The 19,091-nt window shown below is 39.4% G+C and overlaps 4 protein-coding genes across 4 annotated transcripts; 3 read left to right on the top strand and 1 right to left on the bottom strand.

Annotated features, from left to right (window-relative positions):
* Positions 1–61: 61 nt before the first annotated feature.
* On the top strand, positions 62–1,234 carry LOC122418528 (uncharacterized). The gene is made up of 3 exons (XM_043432791.1): positions 62–474; positions 563–1,014; positions 1,100–1,234. Exons 1-3 carry the CDS (start codon positions 414–416, stop codon positions 1,223–1,225), a joined length of 639 nt encoding a protein of 212 aa, XP_043288726.1. The 5' UTR covers positions 62–413; the 3' UTR covers positions 1,226–1,234.
* Positions 1,235–1,311: 77 nt separating this feature from the next.
* Positions 1,312–6,521, bottom strand: LOC122418529 (uncharacterized). Its single transcript, XM_043432792.1, has 3 exons — positions 6,052–6,521; positions 2,138–2,344; positions 1,312–1,952 (listed from the first exon to the last, which is right to left on the bottom strand). The coding sequence occupies exons 1-3, from the start codon at positions 6,168–6,170 to the stop codon at positions 1,646–1,648; spliced, it is 633 nt and encodes a 210-aa protein (XP_043288727.1). The 5' UTR covers positions 6,171–6,521; the 3' UTR covers positions 1,312–1,645.
* A 199-nt stretch (positions 6,522–6,720) lies between these two features.
* LOC122418255 (DNA primase large subunit-like) lies at positions 6,721–9,545 on the top strand. The gene is made up of 5 exons (XM_043432382.1): positions 6,721–7,031; positions 7,465–7,802; positions 7,876–8,103; positions 8,238–8,754; positions 8,921–9,545. The coding sequence occupies exons 1-5, from the start codon at positions 6,878–6,880 to the stop codon at positions 9,295–9,297; spliced, it is 1,614 nt and encodes a 537-aa protein (XP_043288317.1). The 5' UTR covers positions 6,721–6,877; the 3' UTR covers positions 9,298–9,545.
* Positions 9,546–16,162: 6,617 nt separating this feature from the next.
* Positions 16,163–19,043, top strand: LOC122417995 (pupal cuticle protein 20-like). The gene is made up of 5 exons (XM_043431963.1): positions 16,163–16,426; positions 16,712–16,928; positions 17,863–18,030; positions 18,228–18,488; positions 18,731–19,043. Exons 1-5 carry the CDS (start codon positions 16,418–16,420, stop codon positions 18,811–18,813), a joined length of 738 nt encoding a protein of 245 aa, XP_043287898.1. The 5' UTR covers positions 16,163–16,417; the 3' UTR covers positions 18,814–19,043.
* The last annotated feature ends 48 nt before the right edge of the window (positions 19,044–19,091 follow it).

A 19,091-nucleotide genomic window follows, 5' to 3' on the forward strand; every position in this document is an offset into this window, starting at 1 on the left:
TCCGCGTGGCGACATCTTCCGACGGAACTGCAGCATCTGAACACAGCGCGGCCATTGGCCCCAGCACCGCGCGACCAATGATCGCGCGGAAGATAATCTCGCGCTGAATGTCAAGTTCGTAAATCCGCCACGGCGTTCCCGGTCATTTCCCACTCGGTCGATACTGTCAATTGATCATTTACCGACGAAACAAATTTGCGGCATTTCATCGGAAGTTTTCTACCGTTATAAAATGTTAACTTTCGGTCAAATATTCATTGTTGACATTTTTTCTCTTATTTTTATGAAAATTATTATTCTGGTGCCTTTGTCGGTGATATTGGTCGAGACTCACAATTCTTTGCAGCTTGGCGTCGGGAAAACGAACGAAAATTCGTAAGAACGAAATCCAGTAGACGTTGATCGATTCCAAAATGGAAAATCCAGATTTTGACGGACTCTTCGCAAAGTTGATTGAAAAATGTAAAATCACAGGTAACTTTTTGAAAATCAGTATTTTTTGATATTCTGAACGGTAATTTTCTATGATTTGAAAAATGTTAAATCGAGATTCGAACTTCAGAATCAACAGAGGAAAATTCGACGTCGAGATCGAAAATTCATTTGGAAATCGAGTCCGTGATAAGAAACATTGACAAACAGATCGAATATTGCAAATTTTTGATATCCGAAACTCTCAGACTTTACGAATCGAAATTAATTGCTATCGGCGACCTTCAAAAAAATCGTTTGAACATCGAAATCGAAGAAGCCAGCTGGGACGAATTTGAGGCCATGATGAATTCGCGAATCAACGAATTCCTCAAAGTTCGAAAAAACTATCTCGATCTCGTCAACGTGCAAGAAATTTCGAACCAAAAAAACCAAGAATTCTGTGAAAATTATGAAAAAATAGTGTTGGAAATAAACCAAGAAAAGAATCACATTTTCGACGAAATCTCAAAAGTTGACAAAACCATCGAAAGCCTCAATTATCAGATTCTCGGTACGAAGAATCGGATCGATTTCTTTCAAGTTTGTAAAAAAATTCGTAAAAATATTCGGAAAATTAAACTATTTCAAAAAATTCACAAACTTTCTTGTACCTTTTGCTTTTTAGATGGAGAACACGGTTTTTCGAGATTGTCTGAAAATGGAAGAAAACAAATGGCGTCAACGCGCCGACGAGACCGAAGAAAAACTTCAAAAATTCTTCATCCTTCCCAATCGACCAGAATCTACTTAACTTTCCGATTATCGAAAATAAATATACGAAAATCACAAAAAAAGTGCGTTTTCCATTGATTTCGAGCAACCATGAAGTTTTTTCCTCGGATATTACAAATTTTTATTATTTACATCGAGATGAAAAAAAAAATCGTAAAATTTCGAAAAAATCAACACTTAATCTATCTTGATTGAAACTTCAATCAATAACAAGGAAATCATCTTAATTTATCGTAGAAAAAAATGCTTAGAGAATCTCCCAGGATATTTGAAATCGAAAAACTCAAAAAACAGGTGAAAACAGAGAAACGTCGAGGTGATTCAGTCAAAATCAAAAAATTGTTATCGCGTATTTACAATTTACGATCGGAACGTTTTTCAGTCTATTTTTTTCAATAAAAAATGTATTGTTTCTCGATTTTCTCTTTGGTGAGATTCGTCAGGTATTTTCAAGCGAGTTTTGGCTCGTGTGATCGAGTGATGTTGGCTCGATCGATTTGACGAGCTCCTGAAGTTGTTCAACTGTTTTTTCGAGCTTGGGAATGACCGAAGGTAAGATTTTTGACGCTCGATTCATGCGCTCGTGAACCGCTTGAACTTTGGCTCGTCTTCTCGTGATTTCTTTCACCATTGCTGCGTTTTCAGCTTGCAGTTCTTCAACTTGTTTCCTCAGAGTGTTGCTTTCTTCGAGGATCGCCTGAGCTTCCAAACTCCGCAAATGTTCTTTCACGTCGCCTGGTGGCCGCCTGTAAAAATCCGTGAAATTGATTAATTGCGAATAACAAAATAATTGAAAAAAATGGAACATACTTTTGAGTCTACGCAATTTGGCACTGTTGAGGTTTTCTATGCACAATTTCGTGTTACTAACTGATTTGGAAACTAAATTAGGTTCACCATACAAAACTCATTTCTTCCTTTCTATTCTCACCAAAGATTTTTCTCCGGATGATTCGCAGCCTCTCTAGCCAGGTTGGCAGTTTTGTCGAGCCCCGCAGCGAGATCTCCATCGGTCAACATGTCATCCAACTCGGCACACATGCCTTCGTAGAGCTCTTTGACGAGAACCTTCCTGAGTTTCTTAGCCAACGCAGGTTGCGCCTGCAAAACTGTCATGGTGTTGATGAATTCGTCTTGGCTGCAAAAAAATAAAAAATGATATCCTCAAAATTTTTGTCCTGTCACTGGTCGACCAAAAAAATGAGATTTTTCACAATTTTTGCTATCGAATTGAATATTTCTCATGAGAAATGCTCGGTTAGTGATCAAGTTGAATTTTCATTGGAAGCGACTCATTCATCAGCCATAATTAAGCAGCTCGCTCGTTGATTGTTATCGACGAAGGCACTTTGCTGTTCTGTTTATTTCTTCGCTCGATCCCCATTGTTGCGACTGTCAAAGTTGATTCTTTTGTAATATTATCCGACCACAAGAACACATTTCCAGGAAGTTGGGATCAGCAAATTGGAGACGATAAGTGATAAGCCAGAGTATCATGAAGTTCCAAGTTCTCTGGTTTCGCTTCGAGATTATCGAGGATGCTGGAGCGTCGAGGTTGCATAATTTAATATTTCCATTCGAATTGAATCGAAAAGATTTGGTAATTTTGAAGGAGCTTCTCGTGCAGTTCGAAAATCAAAAAACAACAAAACTCGACTTGGAAATTCAAATTTTTGTGCTCGCTCAACAAAAACGACGATTTTGTGGCTCCTCGGCCATTTCCACTGCTCCCGTTGACGACGGTCCACGAAATCAGGCCGGGACAGGTGCAATCTGATACCAAAAAAACAAATTTGCATTTGTCCAGACCTAATCCAGGGCACCGATCTCCAAATCCGCCATCTTGCTCCCCTGGCAGTCGGACGTGACAGAAAAACGCCATTTTTTGCTCTTTTCTTCCGGAAGCCATTTTTCCCGAACTTCCGAACCTACTTTTACATCCTTTCGACGTTGTTTCCACTTTTCGATCATTTTCACGATGTTTTTCGTGATTATTCGTCCACTCACAATTATTCGACGAAGTTTCATGCAATTCATCATAATTCTTGGAAAAATCGATCGATTTTATTTATTTTCTTCTTTTTTTAATAGAGATAAAATTGTTGAGGAAAGGATTCGAGGAAATGAATTTTTTGCCTGCTTTTATGAGGTTGAAAAAAATGAGAAAATCTCCTTGTTCAATTCGCAATAATGAGCGGTATATTTACGAGGACGGATATTCGATTTCCGGCAAGAACGAAGAGCACGTGTGCGTGTTTATAACGGAGCTTACCGAGAACCCGTTCGATACAACAGAAAAGCGGGACAACCTCGACACACAGCTTCGGATGCTCCATGGGATTATGGCATCTTTGCTCTCCGCGAATAAATTCGATTTTGAGACGGAATTCCTTTTCATAACGGTGCTCGTACGCTGTTTTTGGCGTCTCTGGTTTTGGCTCTCGTTCGACGAATTTTCTTCCGAAATTTCACTTCGCAATTTTTTTATTTTTCTTTCCGGACACGAAGTTTTCTGTTCGGGGCTCTAAACTGATTTTGAGATTCGGGGGACGAAAAATTGATCACGGAATCAGCTGCATCGACTTCGCAATGAAAATTTTCAAAATTCACAGTGCAAAAATCGAAAAATTGACACTCGTGACGAAACGTTGAAAAAATTTGATCTCGGCACGATTGGGATCAAGATTCGACCCCAAAAAACGGGACTTTCGAACGAAGCCTGCGAATCTACGTAAAAAAGGTCAACAAATTCATAAAAAAACGTGGAAAATTTGGTGGGAATTTGAAAAAAGGATTCTCTCCGAAGAAGCAGATTTGCAAGACCGAAATCTGGGCTCTCGATCTAACCTAAAATCATGAAACGTCAAAAAAACAGACGATTCGAAAAAAATTAATTTTTCGAGGAACCCGAATCACGGGATCGCGTTCGAACGGCTCGGAAGAGAGAATTTGGCTCGCGGTTGCGTCGAGGGCCAGAGCGAGTCGAGAATGTTCGATAATAATGATAATTTTTGGGTTTTGAAGGCTGAAAGGATTTTTTCAAAGGGATGAGGAGGAGGAGAAGGGCCCGAGGTCTCCTTTGTCTGTGAAAGAATTCAAAGGATCACGGGAGAAGCGCGTTCCTCCTTTTTCTTTGGGGCTTTCTCGCGTGTGCGAAAAAAAGGAGGGAAGAGCGGGCTGGAAATTGAACGTTCGTGAACTGCGGCAACGAAAACATACACCGGCTCTTCTGGGCTGAGGGAAAGAGCGAGAAAGAATAATAAACTTCAAGGACAATGGGGGTCGAAAACTTAACCGTGCGGAAGAGCCGCCGCGGCGGCGGGCGCGAACCAACCAACGTGAAAATTTTCGTCTGTTAACAAATGAGGGAGCGAGGGAGAGAGAGAGAGAGAGCGCGTCGAAAATTAACCAATCGAGCATTTCGTCGAAACGTCCACGAAATAAGAGAACTCGAGGCTGCCATTTTTCAGTGAAAACATCACGCCAAACGAATACCTCGAGGAAGAAAGCGAAGAATCGAAGAGCATTGAAGATTGTCGAGAAATCCATTTTTTGAAAAAATCCTCGAGAAATTCGATTTCTCGTCTTTCCTTGTTTCACGAATTTCTCAGTAATGTAATCTTTGTTTTTTCTTCAAATGAGCGAGAGCCCGTTAGACGTTAAAAATTCAGCACTCCCCGGGAACTGACCTACTTGCTAAAGAGTTGATTTTTTATTCGAAACGTTAATGCGACTCGAGGGAGTGAAAAAACGCCATGAAAATCTTGGCACAGATAAGAGGCTTCGATGTTTCGTTAGATAGTCCGAATTTCGTACGACTCGAATCGAGAGCAACGGTAAAAAACACGAATGAGAGGAAAAGGGAGGGAGGAATAATTTACGAATTTGGTGGGATAAAACGAGAGCGGTGTCGCGAGGAATCGTCGAGGGTGGCTGTGAAGTCTCGAATGTTCACGGGCACGTGAAAATTTTGCGCGAGTTTGTGTCCGACGAAAAGGAGACGAGAAGGGAAAAGGGGGGAGTGATTGAAAGAGAGGAAAGATCGTACATTAGTATGCAAGCCTCGGAGGCCAATGACATCGAGTGACACCATCGTTTGGGCTTTGGTCCCTGTGGCGATACGAGGAAGAGGGGGAAAAATGTTTTATCATGCTTTGTTATGCCTGAAGGTAGCTGAGCGAGAGGAAAGAGGCGAAAATGACACGAAGTATTCGAAGATTGCAAGAGTATGTTTAATTGATGGATTTATGGTGGGAAAGGTGAAAAAAAATCATTTCGAGACCGCTTGACGAGCGAAAAAGGCACGTAACTCGGGGAAATTTCAAAGTGCGCCCTTAAAACTTGGAGGGTCGATGGATTGTGAAATTCTGAAGAGAAAAGTCCTTTGCGATTTTTCTCTACGATGCACCGTTGCTGAGATATTCATTTTGGATTAACGACCAATCCGGAGCGCGGTGTTTGCCCCGCCCACTCGTTCCTATCTATGCACTCGGTTGGCCAGCGCTGATCAAGTTTCGTTTCCGAAACCACTCGTCGCAGACAAAAATCACTAGACTTTTCTCTTCGGAATATTGAGATCGAGGTGTGCTACGATTTTTGGAAGGAAATTTTGAAAATTTTATGGACCGAGGATGACAAAAGTCGAAACTGGGAACTAAAGAGGAAAGAGTTTGCTCGAGTGGAAAAATGTTAACGAAAAATTCAAACTAGACATTTGCGTGACAAAGTAACTATTTTCGTCGTTGAAAGGAACTTTCGAGTGCGAAATTTTTATTACTGATATAAAAAACGAAGCGAAGATCAGATTTGAAAAAAGTTGCAGGCAGACGAATTGTGTATTCTTACCTCACGCATTCGGCGATGTTTTTGAAACAATTTGTAACGGCCGTACGAAATAGCAGCACGTTGTTGGTTTGGGGCTCCTTGTTTTCGGGAATGACCTCTGACGTATCATTGTCTGCCATTTTTACAATTCGCGATACATAAAAATGAAGAATTACAAACAAAAATAGGGAAAACGAGTAGAAAAATGAGCAGATAAATTTTGACACGCGCGCAAGTGCAGGCACAATGTTCTTTCCAAAAATGCTTTGTTACCGCATGCTCGATCTCTGAAGATCGTTACACGCGAACTGACGAGGCTAGAAGAGCGAACTGAGCACTGAGGGAGAAAAAAGAAACGAGAGTTTAACGCTTGGGGAAGGGCACCGGCGACACAAGTAAAAAAAACAACTCTTCTTTGTTGTTTCGGGATAAAAGCACGCGACCGGCTAACGGTCAACCACCACGAGTAGCGTCCCTTTTTTTCTCTCTCCCTCTTACTCATTTATTTCCTCCATACAAAACTTTATCCCCGAAATCACAAGCCCGCTCTTTGTGCGCGGAAATATCGCGGATTCTGCGCATCAAAAGCAACGCTCTGATGCGCAGAAGCGAACGCGACAATACGCTTTTTCAAGCGTAGTTCGCCACAGCGCCGTCCGATGACGCGCACGCGCCAACCGATGGCGCCACCGCCCGCGATTCTCTGAAAGTTTTCCTAATTCTGGCGCGAAATGACAACAACATTGTTATTGCGATTGCTTTCCGATCTTTTTTGTATGTCGTGAGATAGTATTCTTTTGTTTTCTCAAATTTTTTCACACTCTTCAGTAATTCAATAATTATCATCATGGAATATAAAAAGCCCCGGCGTATTGCCATCAAACAAGAAGACGACGGTCTCCGCGAACTTTATCCGCACGATATTCAATTTTATCAAAATCCACCTCGCGAATTGATAAGCTTCAAGGAGTTTCAGGATTTAGGCCTAGAAAGGCGTCAAGGTGGTTAAAAAACGAAAATTTTTCACCATTCATTACTGTCCTTCAATATTTATTATTATCGTCTTATGTCGCAACTAAAGATTTTCATTTTTCTTCTTTACATCTATTCTGATCTGAGGTTATTTTTTCGATTTCGAATGTTTCGAACAATTTTAAATTATTATAAAAGTAGATCCGTTTCGTTAAGCAGATCGAGTTCAAAATACAAATTCGAAGAAATTCGAGTCTTACAATAAATAATATGCGATTTGTAATTCATTACAGAAATTCAATTTTTAGCGAATCACAATCCCAAAAAAAAGAATATTCGAGGATTCGATTTGAAAAAATCAAATTCATGTAAAAACTTGTCTGTTAGTTGGAAAAATATTAATTTAACAACAAAAACCTGCAGCCGCATACATATTGCAACGCGTTTTCTTAATTTTTTCAGTCTTGACGCTCGTCGAATCGATATCCCAAAGAGGAGACCTGAAAACGTTGGAAGACAAAAAATTGGCATTGTTGAACACCTTTCGAAAGGACGGTTTCAATTATCCAGCAAAACTGTTGAACGGTCAAGGATGTGCGTCGCACAGCGAAGTAGAGTTGCAGGCGAGGAGACGCGACCACATTTCTCACTTTATCTTGGCATTGGCGTACTGTCAGAACAGCGACAATCACAGATGGTTTGTCAACATGGAAGTGGAATATTTCAAAATGAGATTCACGTCGTTGAACAAAGAGGGGATCGTCAAACTGTTGAGTCTGAACGGCTTCGACTATCAAGCCGTGAGTGGTCAATTATTTTTATTCAATTTTTCTTTCCCCTTCTCATATTTCAATTGATTTTTTGGATTTTCAGATAACACAGGAAGAAAAAGAATCCTTGCGAGACAATCTTTTTCACTCAACTGCCAGAGTTTCAGCTGTCGAACACACAGAATTCTATAAAGTTCCTTTCGAGAAAGTCCCAGATTTGATAAGAACGCGTAAAGTTTATCTTCACAAAGGCTACGCTTATATACCACTGTCCGAACTAGTCTCTCTCTTTGTTTCCGAATTCAAAGCCACGCTCAATCGATACTTGGAGGTGAGTTAATTCCTCTCGCAAGCAGCGAGAGGAAACTTGATGGCAACATTATTGAAACAGTGGATCGAAGGAAAGGCTGCGATTTAACTATTAAAATAATTGAAGCGAATAACGCTTGGATTTTTGATTTTCAGACATCTTTGGCGATCATGAAACACGTGGAAGAGGACGACCGTTTGGCCTCATTTCTGAAAATGTTGCCAAACGTTTTTTCGGACATGGCCAAAGTCGTCTGGTCTACAACTGCGGTGCCGCTCGAGAGTCTCGACGAGTTATCCAAAATTTCGTACCCCGTTTGCATGAGAGTTCTCCATGAGGTCGTGAAAACTGATCACCATTTGAAAAATATGGGTCGTATGCAGTACGGACTTTTCATCAAAGGAATCGGAGTCACCCTCGAAGATGCTCTCAGATTCTGGCGCACCGAATTCACTAAAAAAATCGATCTCGACAAATTCGATAAAAGTTATGCATACGACATCAGACATTACTACGGAAAAGAGGGCAGAAGAACGAGCTACACTCCCTACGGTTGCAACAAAATTCTCAGCAGCACTCCCGGACCCGGAGAAAAACACGGATGCCCTTTCAAGCACATGAGCACTGATGAGCTCAAGAAAAAACTCACAGCATTCGGTTTTCCTGCTTCAGGTAATTCCGAGTCCCCATTTGCGCCATGAAAAATTCGTTTTTCGCATTTTTCAATAAAAAATTTACATTTCGGAAAGTTCGACATAAATTTTAGTATTTCGAAAGAGAAAATTCACATAAAGTCGTCATAATTTGGGTAAAAAATGTAAAAATAAATCTTTTTCAGCTGTGAGCGAAGCAGCAGAGCTGTCGAAGGAGGGCGAATACAAATTGGCGTGTACGAAATGTTTCGAGGTATCGCACAAGGCTCTTCCAGAGCGCCCGATCCTCCATCCGAATTCCTATTTCAGCCAAAGTCGCGAAATAATAACAAAAGCGATGGGAGGTGGTGAGAGCGCGCAAAACGTCAATGAAAAGGGTGGTGCGACGCCGAAGCCAAAAGCAGCGGAAAGAGGAGCGTCAACGCCGTCGTCACGAGCGGCAGGCACGCCGTCGCGTAACGGCGCCAATACACCGTCACGCTCGAAGACAAAAATGGAGCCTTTGAAAATCGAGGAAATGCTCAACTCCGATGAGATTGAAGAAATGATGATGGACTTGTGAGTGGGAACGAAAAATCGGCCGAACGAGCTTCGAAGTTCATCGAACATTTGTTCATCTTTGTGAATAGCAATACTTTAAGTCCTTTTCTTTATTACGTTACTTTTTCTTTGTTATCTTTTCTTTAACTACTTAACTACTTCAATACTTACTAAAGTTTAACTAAAGTTAAAGTAGTTACTAAAGTGTCTAGTATCTTTATTATTATTAACGATCTAACATTAAGACAATAAATCAAAACATATTTTGTTCAAGTATTTGAGAATTTTTACCTCAAAAACGATTTTGAGATGGAGTCCTTCAAGGAAATCGTTCGAAAACTCAAACCTGCTCAACAACTCGACTTTTGGAAGGTGGTCGAAGCGATGTACCAAATCTGTCCAAAACCATTTTGAATTTATCGAAATTTTTATACAGTACCAGATTTTTCGAACATTTTTTTGTATCCTTTTTGAGAAATCCTTGAAAATATCTTTGGCGTCTTCCTTAATCAACAATAATTAGGATGATTGCCATTAAAAAATGGATTTCGACATATTTTGACAGGCAAAAATGTAAATTTCCTAAAAATAATAAATTCCGCTTGAAATCTGTGAAATTTCGATAAATTCTCGTACTCGAAAGAGTTTCTCACGATGTCTCGAGTGACAAACTCATTGGACTGACGCTATTGCCAATCGCGACGACAATTATTCACGAGTAAACGTTATTTCCGCGTTCTACGACCGTCTCGAGCGTCTTTCGTGTTCTCAGGGTCGATAAAGTTCTCCTCAAACCGGGATTTCATGGATTTTAGAAGAAAAAAGGGAAATTGGAGCAAGTATTATTCAAAAACATCATTTTGGAGGAAAAATTGATTTTTATAATTCCCCCTAATTTTTTTTCCAGCTTGAGAAGCAATCGGAAGCTTCGTTCTACCGTGCGAAAAAATAGAAAAAAAAACGAATTTGATGCCAGGAATTTGGAGGATTTTTTGCAAATTTTCGTCTCCAAGGATGACCGGATAAAATTTGGATAAAAAACCGTGAACTCGATCCTGCGCCAATCCGTTGGAAAAGCCAGTTGAAGGAACATCATTTTGTCTGAAATAATTATCCTCGCTCCCCGAGCACTCGAAATGAAGACTCGGAAAAATTGTGGATTTTTCCAGAACAGCATAAAGAAAATCAAAGGAATTTCTCTCGTTTCCAAAATTTTTCTCTTCCCACCATGAGAAATGGAAATTTGAAAAAGATTGTGAGTTGCTGGATCGAACGACAGGAAGCCTCTCGATCCACCTGAGAATGGAACGACCCATGGACTTTGTTATATTTAGTCTAGCGACGTAGCATTAGAGAGATTTCGTGCTTGTCTCGTTAGAGTATTCTCGAAGCTCAAGATCCTCCGAGGTACCGAGGCAATCTCGGGCGAGTTATACTTATTTTACATATATATGTGAATGCTAACGTTTGTGTGAAAAAAATCTTTGAAAATATGAATCTGCTTCTCGTATAAAGGTCAGGAGGAGCAGAGTTATGGAGGACACGGACGAGAGAGTCTTCCCATTCATCGCACTGAATCCGTATCAGTAAAAGTATTTATTACAAATCATTATGCAGATGATTATGCGATTGGGAGCAAAGACGAGGTTTCTGATGGAGATTCTTATGGAGGAGGGCCAAAACATCGGAGTTGGGCCTCGAGTTCGATTGGCATGGGAAAAATGATGAAAATCGATATGAAAAATCACGATGGAGGAGAAAAATTTGGAAAAATTGAAAAAATCTATCGATTCGGAGTCAAGGAACCGGGGAGAGGAAATTTGGTGAGAGATTTCGATGGAAGTGGACCAAAAAGGTCCGAAAGCTCACCAGGAACTGCGAGCCTTGTCGATTCGATAAACAAATGAGATTTTTCGTTCCTCCGTCACATTTCACAATTGCTTTAAGTAACGCTCTCATTTCTCTTCTAGGAATCGAGCTGCCAATTATAAATCAAAGATCACACACCGTGAGGGGAGGAAGAGATGAAAAAAGCCCGAGGAATCATCGAAGAATTTCGTTATGAGACATCAGTGGCGGAGTTATTCGAGTTGCGTCAACCCTCTCTCCGTTTATAATCCTCGATGCGCCTACTAAATCGTCCTCGATGCGTTGCGTCAAATGTTCGGCATGATCAAGAGAAAAAAAACGAGAATATTCCCCTGGCGTTGCGAGAACTTTTAACCAACACCGCACACATTTTTCTTTCATTTTTATTTCTCATTTTTGCGATTCTTTAATTTTTTTTTTCATTTATAACTTTTTGCTCTCGCAGTTTTCTCTTTCTCTAATTTTTGCCTTCGTTTTATTTGAAATTTGTCTGACTTCTGCTTTCGTTTTAGAGCAGATTTTTGTTTTCACATTTTATTTTTAAAAATGTTACTTTTTCACTTCAAATTCTCAATTTCCCAACACTTTTTCCAAGCACAAATGTTTTCTTATACAATTTTATTCTCATTAGTTCGCATCTCGTTTTGTCTCGTTTATTTATCGAACATATTTGTTCATTTTTTTCAGTATTTCAAACTACGAATCTCGCTGGTTATTTCGAAACGCGTTTCGCGCACGCAAAGCGAAGATCGTACGTCGGTGGATTTCGTTAAAGAAGATGACTCTTGATGAGACGTCGTGGGGAGAGCGAAATCAATAAATTCTGCTCGCTCGTAGAAAAGACTGGAATAAAAAAATTGAAAATGGAGAAAAACGACAACAACGAATGGGGAAAATCACATTGAACGAGTAACTTTCCGCCTCTCGCACCTTTGAAATCCACGTGTGTCTTCATTTCAACGCTATTCTCGCAACGAGATGAGTGAAATGCTTCCGCAATTGCACACGTTTGTATGCAGCCACGCGCGTGCTTACGGAGACCGCGTTTTATTTCACTTCTCGGCGGCTATTCTCAATCCCCGGACCTCTCGGCCGCGATCCTATGCACGGCCAATAGCGCTGCAAAACTGTAACGTTTATCGTGGCAGGCTCTTCGAAATTCGAGTCGAACGAATGAGTGAAAATAGGAAAAAATATTGATGAAAAAATTGAAAGGAAAAGTGCGAAAAAATTGATTGGAAGAATTCAAACAATTTGAATTTTCAGTTTTTTCTGGACGGAAGATCGAAATATTTTATTCTCGTTTTGAGGGTGGCTCGCAGTCTCGAGGTTCTTTACAGTTTTCATTTGATGGGAGGAGTTATTTTTCAGGGAGTCTATTGAAGGGGCACATTAGAATAAATTCGATAAATAATTTTGATTTCGTAATAGAAATCGTCAGTAAACGATCTCGTTACGTAATATTCTGATGGGGAAGAGTGGGAAAAAATAGTTGAGAAAAAAATGGAATCTCAAGAAATCTCATTGGAAATTACCACTCCGCGCAGTATCAAACGTTATCGCTTCGTGATCTGCCCTCCGAGCGAGTTATGCTTTCTTGCACCACATTGAGAGACCGAGGATTCTCCAACCACTTGAAATATCGTTAACGTCTGCCGAAGAATTGTAACGATCCTCGAGAAATGGGCGCGGGATTTACGAGCCAAAATTTTTCATCCAATTCAATTGCTTATTTCAAAACCATCGTTTGTGTACTTTCACCGAGAAATGACAAAATTTGCAAAACAATTTGTTCATCAACCATGTAAATTTTTTTAAGAATTTGCAAAAAACTGTACAGAAAGTGTCGCTTTTTCGCAACTTTTCGTCGTACTCGGCAACTGTTTTTCCGAATTTCCAAAAAATCCATCAATTTCTATACAGAAAGAATTTTTTTTAGAAAAAAATTAAGAAATTCTCTCAAAAAATATGAAAAATCGAAAAAATTCATTGTTCAGGGACAACGAAAGCACCGATTTAACGTAATTCTTCCAAAGCAACGATTGAGACTTGAAAATCAGCGTGAAATCGACAGAATTAACGTTCCAATAATCAATAATTTATAATTTTATGCAACAGCCAGAATTTTAAGTTCGAACGTTTGATAAACGTGGCCGATTTCTCTGCTGCTCGTACATCACAGATTCGTATTATTATTTCACCTCTGGCATAACACGAGCGTGAGTTCAAACGTGGCGTAGATTAATGTTGAGATTGCAAAGCGCTCCGTAGTGCATGGACGAGAGTCGAAGGGCTGGGCCTTTATTCTGCGATATTTTTTCCTTCGTTCGCGCCTCTTCATCCACAGATCACAAATGAGAACATTTAATATTCTACAAAATGTGTAGATTTTCATTTGAGAAAATATTTAGAAAGCAAAGCACCGTGCTCATTGTCGGGCCTGCATTGTCATCTCGTTTCACCTTCCCTCGATCTGCTCACCACTTTTTTCCCCTCCAAGCCTCGTAAAAGTGCCACTCCTCGGAGGCCTCGCCAAAAAATTTGCTGTTTCATTTTTTCCCACTTAAGATCACAAAAAGCAGCAAAAAATCATTCGAAAGCATGAAAATCATTTTCGATTCTCTAATTTATTTTGTCCCCCTTTTTTATCGTCTCCAGAGTCTCCAAAGAGGAGCAAAGAAAAGTGTTCGAAATTTTTCATTATCGATGAAGAAAATGATCACACGACCGCGAAAATCATTCAAAAAAATTCATTTATTACCAAAATTTAAAAAAAAAACCCCTAAAACGTAACGTAACAATTAAAAAAATTTAATTTATCATTAGAAATTGAAAAATCACGAGAAAATCATTTCCGGATGCACGTGTCGAGGTACAGGCGACCTGAAAACGAATTCTATGAAAGGAAAATCGATACAGATCGTCTTGAGACCTTTAAACAATGTGTTTTCTCTCTCTCCCTTTCTTTCACTTTATTATTACAATGGAATAACGTCAGTGAGGTCACATTCACTCAAATGCATCATCTTCCTTCTCCCCCCTCCTCCACGTTCCCCTTTCGGCTGTTCGGTCTGCTTTGATTAAATTAAGAGCGCATATGCCCACGTGTGTGTGCGTGCAATGTGCATCTGCAGGGATTACGCGCTTTAATAATAATGTACAAGATTTTCTGATCTTCTTCGTGACCCGAACTCGTTACGCAATTTTAATGCCCGCATATACTTCTGAGGTAACATTATAGACTCATAAGGCTTTCGCTAACTTCGACTCACGATGAATTAATTAACGTGCGAATTGTTCAATACCCGCACATGCGGATCCATGTATATCGATTTATTTATTTTATTTTTTTCGATTCTAAATATAAATTGATGCGTTCGTCCATGCTGTAGTGGGCCCCCATGGATTTGCAGAGATCCGTATCTACGTATCGAGAAATATTTATTTCTGTAATTCGCATGGAGGTTTTCTATTGAAATGAGGAAAAATGAATGATTTTTTTTTTTTCATTACTTTTGTCGTGAGGATGGAACTGAAACTTTTTTGTATTCGATTATTTTGTAACCATTTTTCACCGTTTTATATCCGACTTGATCGTTTTTTTTTCTATCGTTCTCAATTTTTTATTATTTCGTTCGTTCTGATGTAAAATTCAAATTTTTCTTTGGACTTGACATTCGTTGGATTTTCTTTAAAAAATTACGAAAATTCTCTATTCATTTTCTACTTTATTTGAAAAATTTCAAAACATTCATTGTTCACAGTAAACCGACGAGAGCAATTATTTCGATTTTCATGAAAGTCGTCATTTTTGTTGGGGAAAAAAAGACTCGACGAATCCGAGGCAAAGAAAAATCGAAATTGAATGAAATAGTGAAAAAAAGAGTTCGAATGGAGTATCGAAATGGAGTGAAAAATTGGAACTAAAGTCTTGGAAAAAAATCGCTGAAGTGGAAACAGAAATAACGAAAAATTGTTTTTGAAGGAAAAAAAAGAATTTTTTAAAATCGAAATTTGGTTGGTTTTGAACGAAACGACGAATGCACAAAGTGGAAGGATGCGATCGAGAAATCATGTAGCGTTTATGTCGAAGGCGCCAAAAGAGCTCTTTCGAGACACTCGCGGAGCAAATATCCGAGAGCACACGACCTGCCGCTGGGTGAGACGAGGAGATCGCGAGCAGCGCTCTCGAAGCTCGCGTTTCCCACTTTCATGTGACCCGATTGGCCGACCTTCACGCTCCAACACCGAGGAGAAAAAGCAGCATCTTGCCGAGAGGATCTGTATCGTCTGCTGGTTACGCAATAATTTTTTTCTATTTCATTTTTTTACTCGTTTCTTTTTGCCTCGGCGCGGATCCTCCGCGTACTTCAAAACGAGAACGGGAGGCCTTAACGATGGCCAACATTTTTCCCGGTCCCATTGGCCACGCAGCTTTACGATATTTATTCTTGCCACGTTTTTCCAAAGAATTTTTGCATTTTATCATTTTTTCTCTTCCACTCTAGCGGGCAAATGAAAACGCTTTTTGAGCTGCCAACGAAACCCTTGCATTGCTCAAAGTTAAGAAAATTTAAAGCAAATTAACCTGATGAATTTTTCACACTTTTTTGAGAAAGAATTTTTTGAAGCCTTTCGCTCATTACATTTTTTGCAATCTTCTAAATTGGCGTTGAAACAACAACTCCTCGGAATGAACTATCCAAATTTTTTGTCTCCACCTACAATTTTTTCATTTCTCAAAATAATTCCCCTCGCAAATTCGTTTTTAATGAGATTCAATTGTCTAACAAAATTCAATTCAGCTACAATGAATTCAGATAATTTTCAAATGGATTTTTCTTTCTCAATTTTGAGCATTTCGTTGAGAGGAAATTTAAGAAACACAAGAACATCTTCAAAATTGTTCGCTCTCGAAAATAATTGAGAATTCGAGAAAACGTTTGTAATTAAAATAATAATAATAAATTAAAATGGAAAGAGGGAATAAAAATTGGTTGCGTTCCAAAGACACGAACTTCAACGTCGTCGTAAAATGTTGAGAAGATCAGAGCACGTGTCTGTGGGTACGAATGGTGGGGGGAAGACGATTCCTTCGGTATATACATCATAGTAGACTCTCAAGAAGTATATAAGGAACCGGCACATCGACGATAGATTCACAATTACCCTCAGGAACGTTCCCAAGTGCACAAATTCCAGGGGGGAAGTTAAAATCAAGCAGAAAAATAAAATTTTCTTTCGCTCTTTTCCAAAATCGAGGAGATTTAAAAATGGGATCGGTAGGAATTTTTCTCGCGTTTCTCGCTCATTTCCCGGGTGAATTTTTTCTTTGGAAGGGAAAAAATCTTTTGTTTTTTTCGAAGAAGAAATAAACTTTCAAAAAATGTTTATTTCTTCAATTTTTATTCAAGAAAAGTCGGTTTTCCTGCCAATTTTTTTGTCATTAGGCACCGATGAAAATTCGGGGGAATAAGAAATCCACGCTTTCGCTGGATCGAATAAAAAATTCGATGTCAATCGTAAAATCGAAAAATATTGAATTTTGTAAAAACAACATTTTTCAGCACTACGCGCTCACGGTGATGGCCATCGTGGGAACCTGCTACGCTGCGAGGCTCGAAAATACTTATCTGCCTCCTGGAAGTGCAGCCGGAGCCGGGGGCGGTGGATTAATCTCTGGACCGAATAGACCTGGAGGCGGTGGGCCAGGACGACCAGGAGGTGGATTCGGAGGTCCGGGGGGTCCTGGAGGGAGACCCGGAGGTTCCGCTGGATTGCCAAGTACCGATTTCCATCTGTGAAAATGAATATTTCATTTGAAATTTTCTTTCCCATTGAAATATGAATGTTTTTTATAAATTCATTTTTTTCCAATTTCTCCATTTTTCTCGCACTTTTATTTACAACTTTTCCAATTTTTTCTCACGTTTTTACGTTTTCCTTCCTCACAGAGGAGGCTATGCGATGATGAAAATTTCTTTTTTCCAGTTTTCAATGTCAATGTGCTCAATATGTCCCAAATATTGTAAAAAATTACGAATCTGACGTTTTGAAATTTTCATAAAAAAGGTGTCGACGCTCCAACTTTCGAAAATTTTAAGATTTATTGATAATTTTTTTTTTTATAAATAGACTATCATAACAGGAAGGTTGGTATCGAATTTGGGGAATACCGGTCGAGCGGTTGAAATTTTATGATTTTTTGAATTTAACGAAAATATGAGTTTTTCAAAAAATCGTCTAACCCCTTCAATTTTTCGAAATTTTCTAAGATATTGTGTATAAGTCTGTACTTCCTCCATACTTTCCAGCAAAGTTGTCGGAATTATTTAATTTCAATGTAAATAGAAAAACGATGAAAATTGAAAGTTGCAAACTGTTTTTTCTGATGGTTCGTCATTTAGTTTTTTTTTTTATAAATTTAAACAAAGATAAATTAAAGTTTGTAAAAGAAGGTAATACATTATTTCCTTGTACACAAAAAAAAATGCTGCAAATTAAAATTTGCAAATTGCTTCCTCTATGAGGAAGCCAAAATGAAAAATATAGCACCTCATGGAGTAAGCTTTGAGCACCGTGCATCTTGATCATCTTGAGGAAGCAATTTGCAAATTTTAATTTGCACCATTTTTTTTACGTCGGTAATTTTTTATTTTTTCTTTTTTTCTTTCCATGGCTGATTGAGTAATTTTCATCGCTTTTTTGTCTCTTTAAGGTGGTGGCGGAGGCGGAGGAGGACGTCCAGGCGGCCAGGGGGGTGGCTCCGGAGGCCCGCCGATCCCGATCGTCTCCTTCGACAGTGAAAACAACGGCGACGGAAATTACCGCTTCAGTTACGAAACCGGAAATGGCATAAGTGCCCAGGAAACCGGGCAAACTCAAGGCGAGTCAAGACTGAATAATTTTCCCCAATAATTCCTTGACAATTGTTCCAATTATCGAAATTTTCTGTCAAACAATCCGAACAAACTTTGCCAGATAAAAAATGAAAAAAAAAAAAAAAAAAAAAAAAAAATCAGTTTCGAAAATTTCATGAGAAAAAAATGTTCACTTAAAAAAAAAAAAAAAAATCATTTCCAGGCGACACGGAATCCGTGAGCGGCTCGTACTCTTACACAGGACCCGACGGAGTCCAGTACACGGTCACGTACACCGCCGACGCGGACGGTTTCCACGCCGAGGGTGCCCATTTACCGACCCCTCCGCCAATTCCACCGGAAATTCAAAGAGGCGTCGAATTGTCACTCGCTGCTGAGGCGCGAGGCGAGAACCAGGATGGCTCGTACTCCGGTGAAGGGGCTGGTCAAGGCGGGGGCGGGCGTGGCTCCGGTTTCGGAGGCGGTGAGCGGAAATCCTTTGAACATTTTCTCCCGTTTTCGATTAGCTGAAACGTCCAATATTTCTTCACGTTAATTTTAAATAAATTGGAACTGATTAATTTGGAAATGGAAAAAAAATAAAAATAAAAAAAAAACAAAACATGAATTTTGAGTGAAATTTATAAATTCATCGAATTCGAGTGATAAAAATGGAAATTTTTGTAACCTTTTTCGAATAAATTTCACACTCCGTGCGCTTCCCAGGCGGCCGAGGCAACGCTGGCACCGCTGGCTCGTACCAAGGACCAAACTCCTACCAGGCCAGCTCGAAGGGATACCAGTACTGAAGGGCCTGAAAAAAGGGAGGAAAAACGTCCAAACATTTACACCTCATGCAGCAGAAACGGAAAAGCCTCAGTCCGATGAACACAATATTTAACGTACACAAAGACAAAAATGAAATTAACAAAAGACAGAAAAATACTCACTCAAAGCTTATGTACATAACAATCAATGTGAATCGCTGTAAACAATTGTTTTTTTTTTATATTATTTATAAAGACGAAATGTGGAGAAAAGAAAATTCGGTGTCGCAGATTTTTCATTTCAAGCCTCTTTTCCCTGC

The sequence above is a fragment of the Venturia canescens genome, chromosome 11 (genome assembly GCF_019457755.1).
Source record: "Venturia canescens isolate UGA chromosome 11, ASM1945775v1, whole genome shotgun sequence".
Classification (NCBI taxonomy): Eukaryota; Metazoa; Arthropoda; class Insecta; order Hymenoptera; family Ichneumonidae; genus Venturia; species Venturia canescens.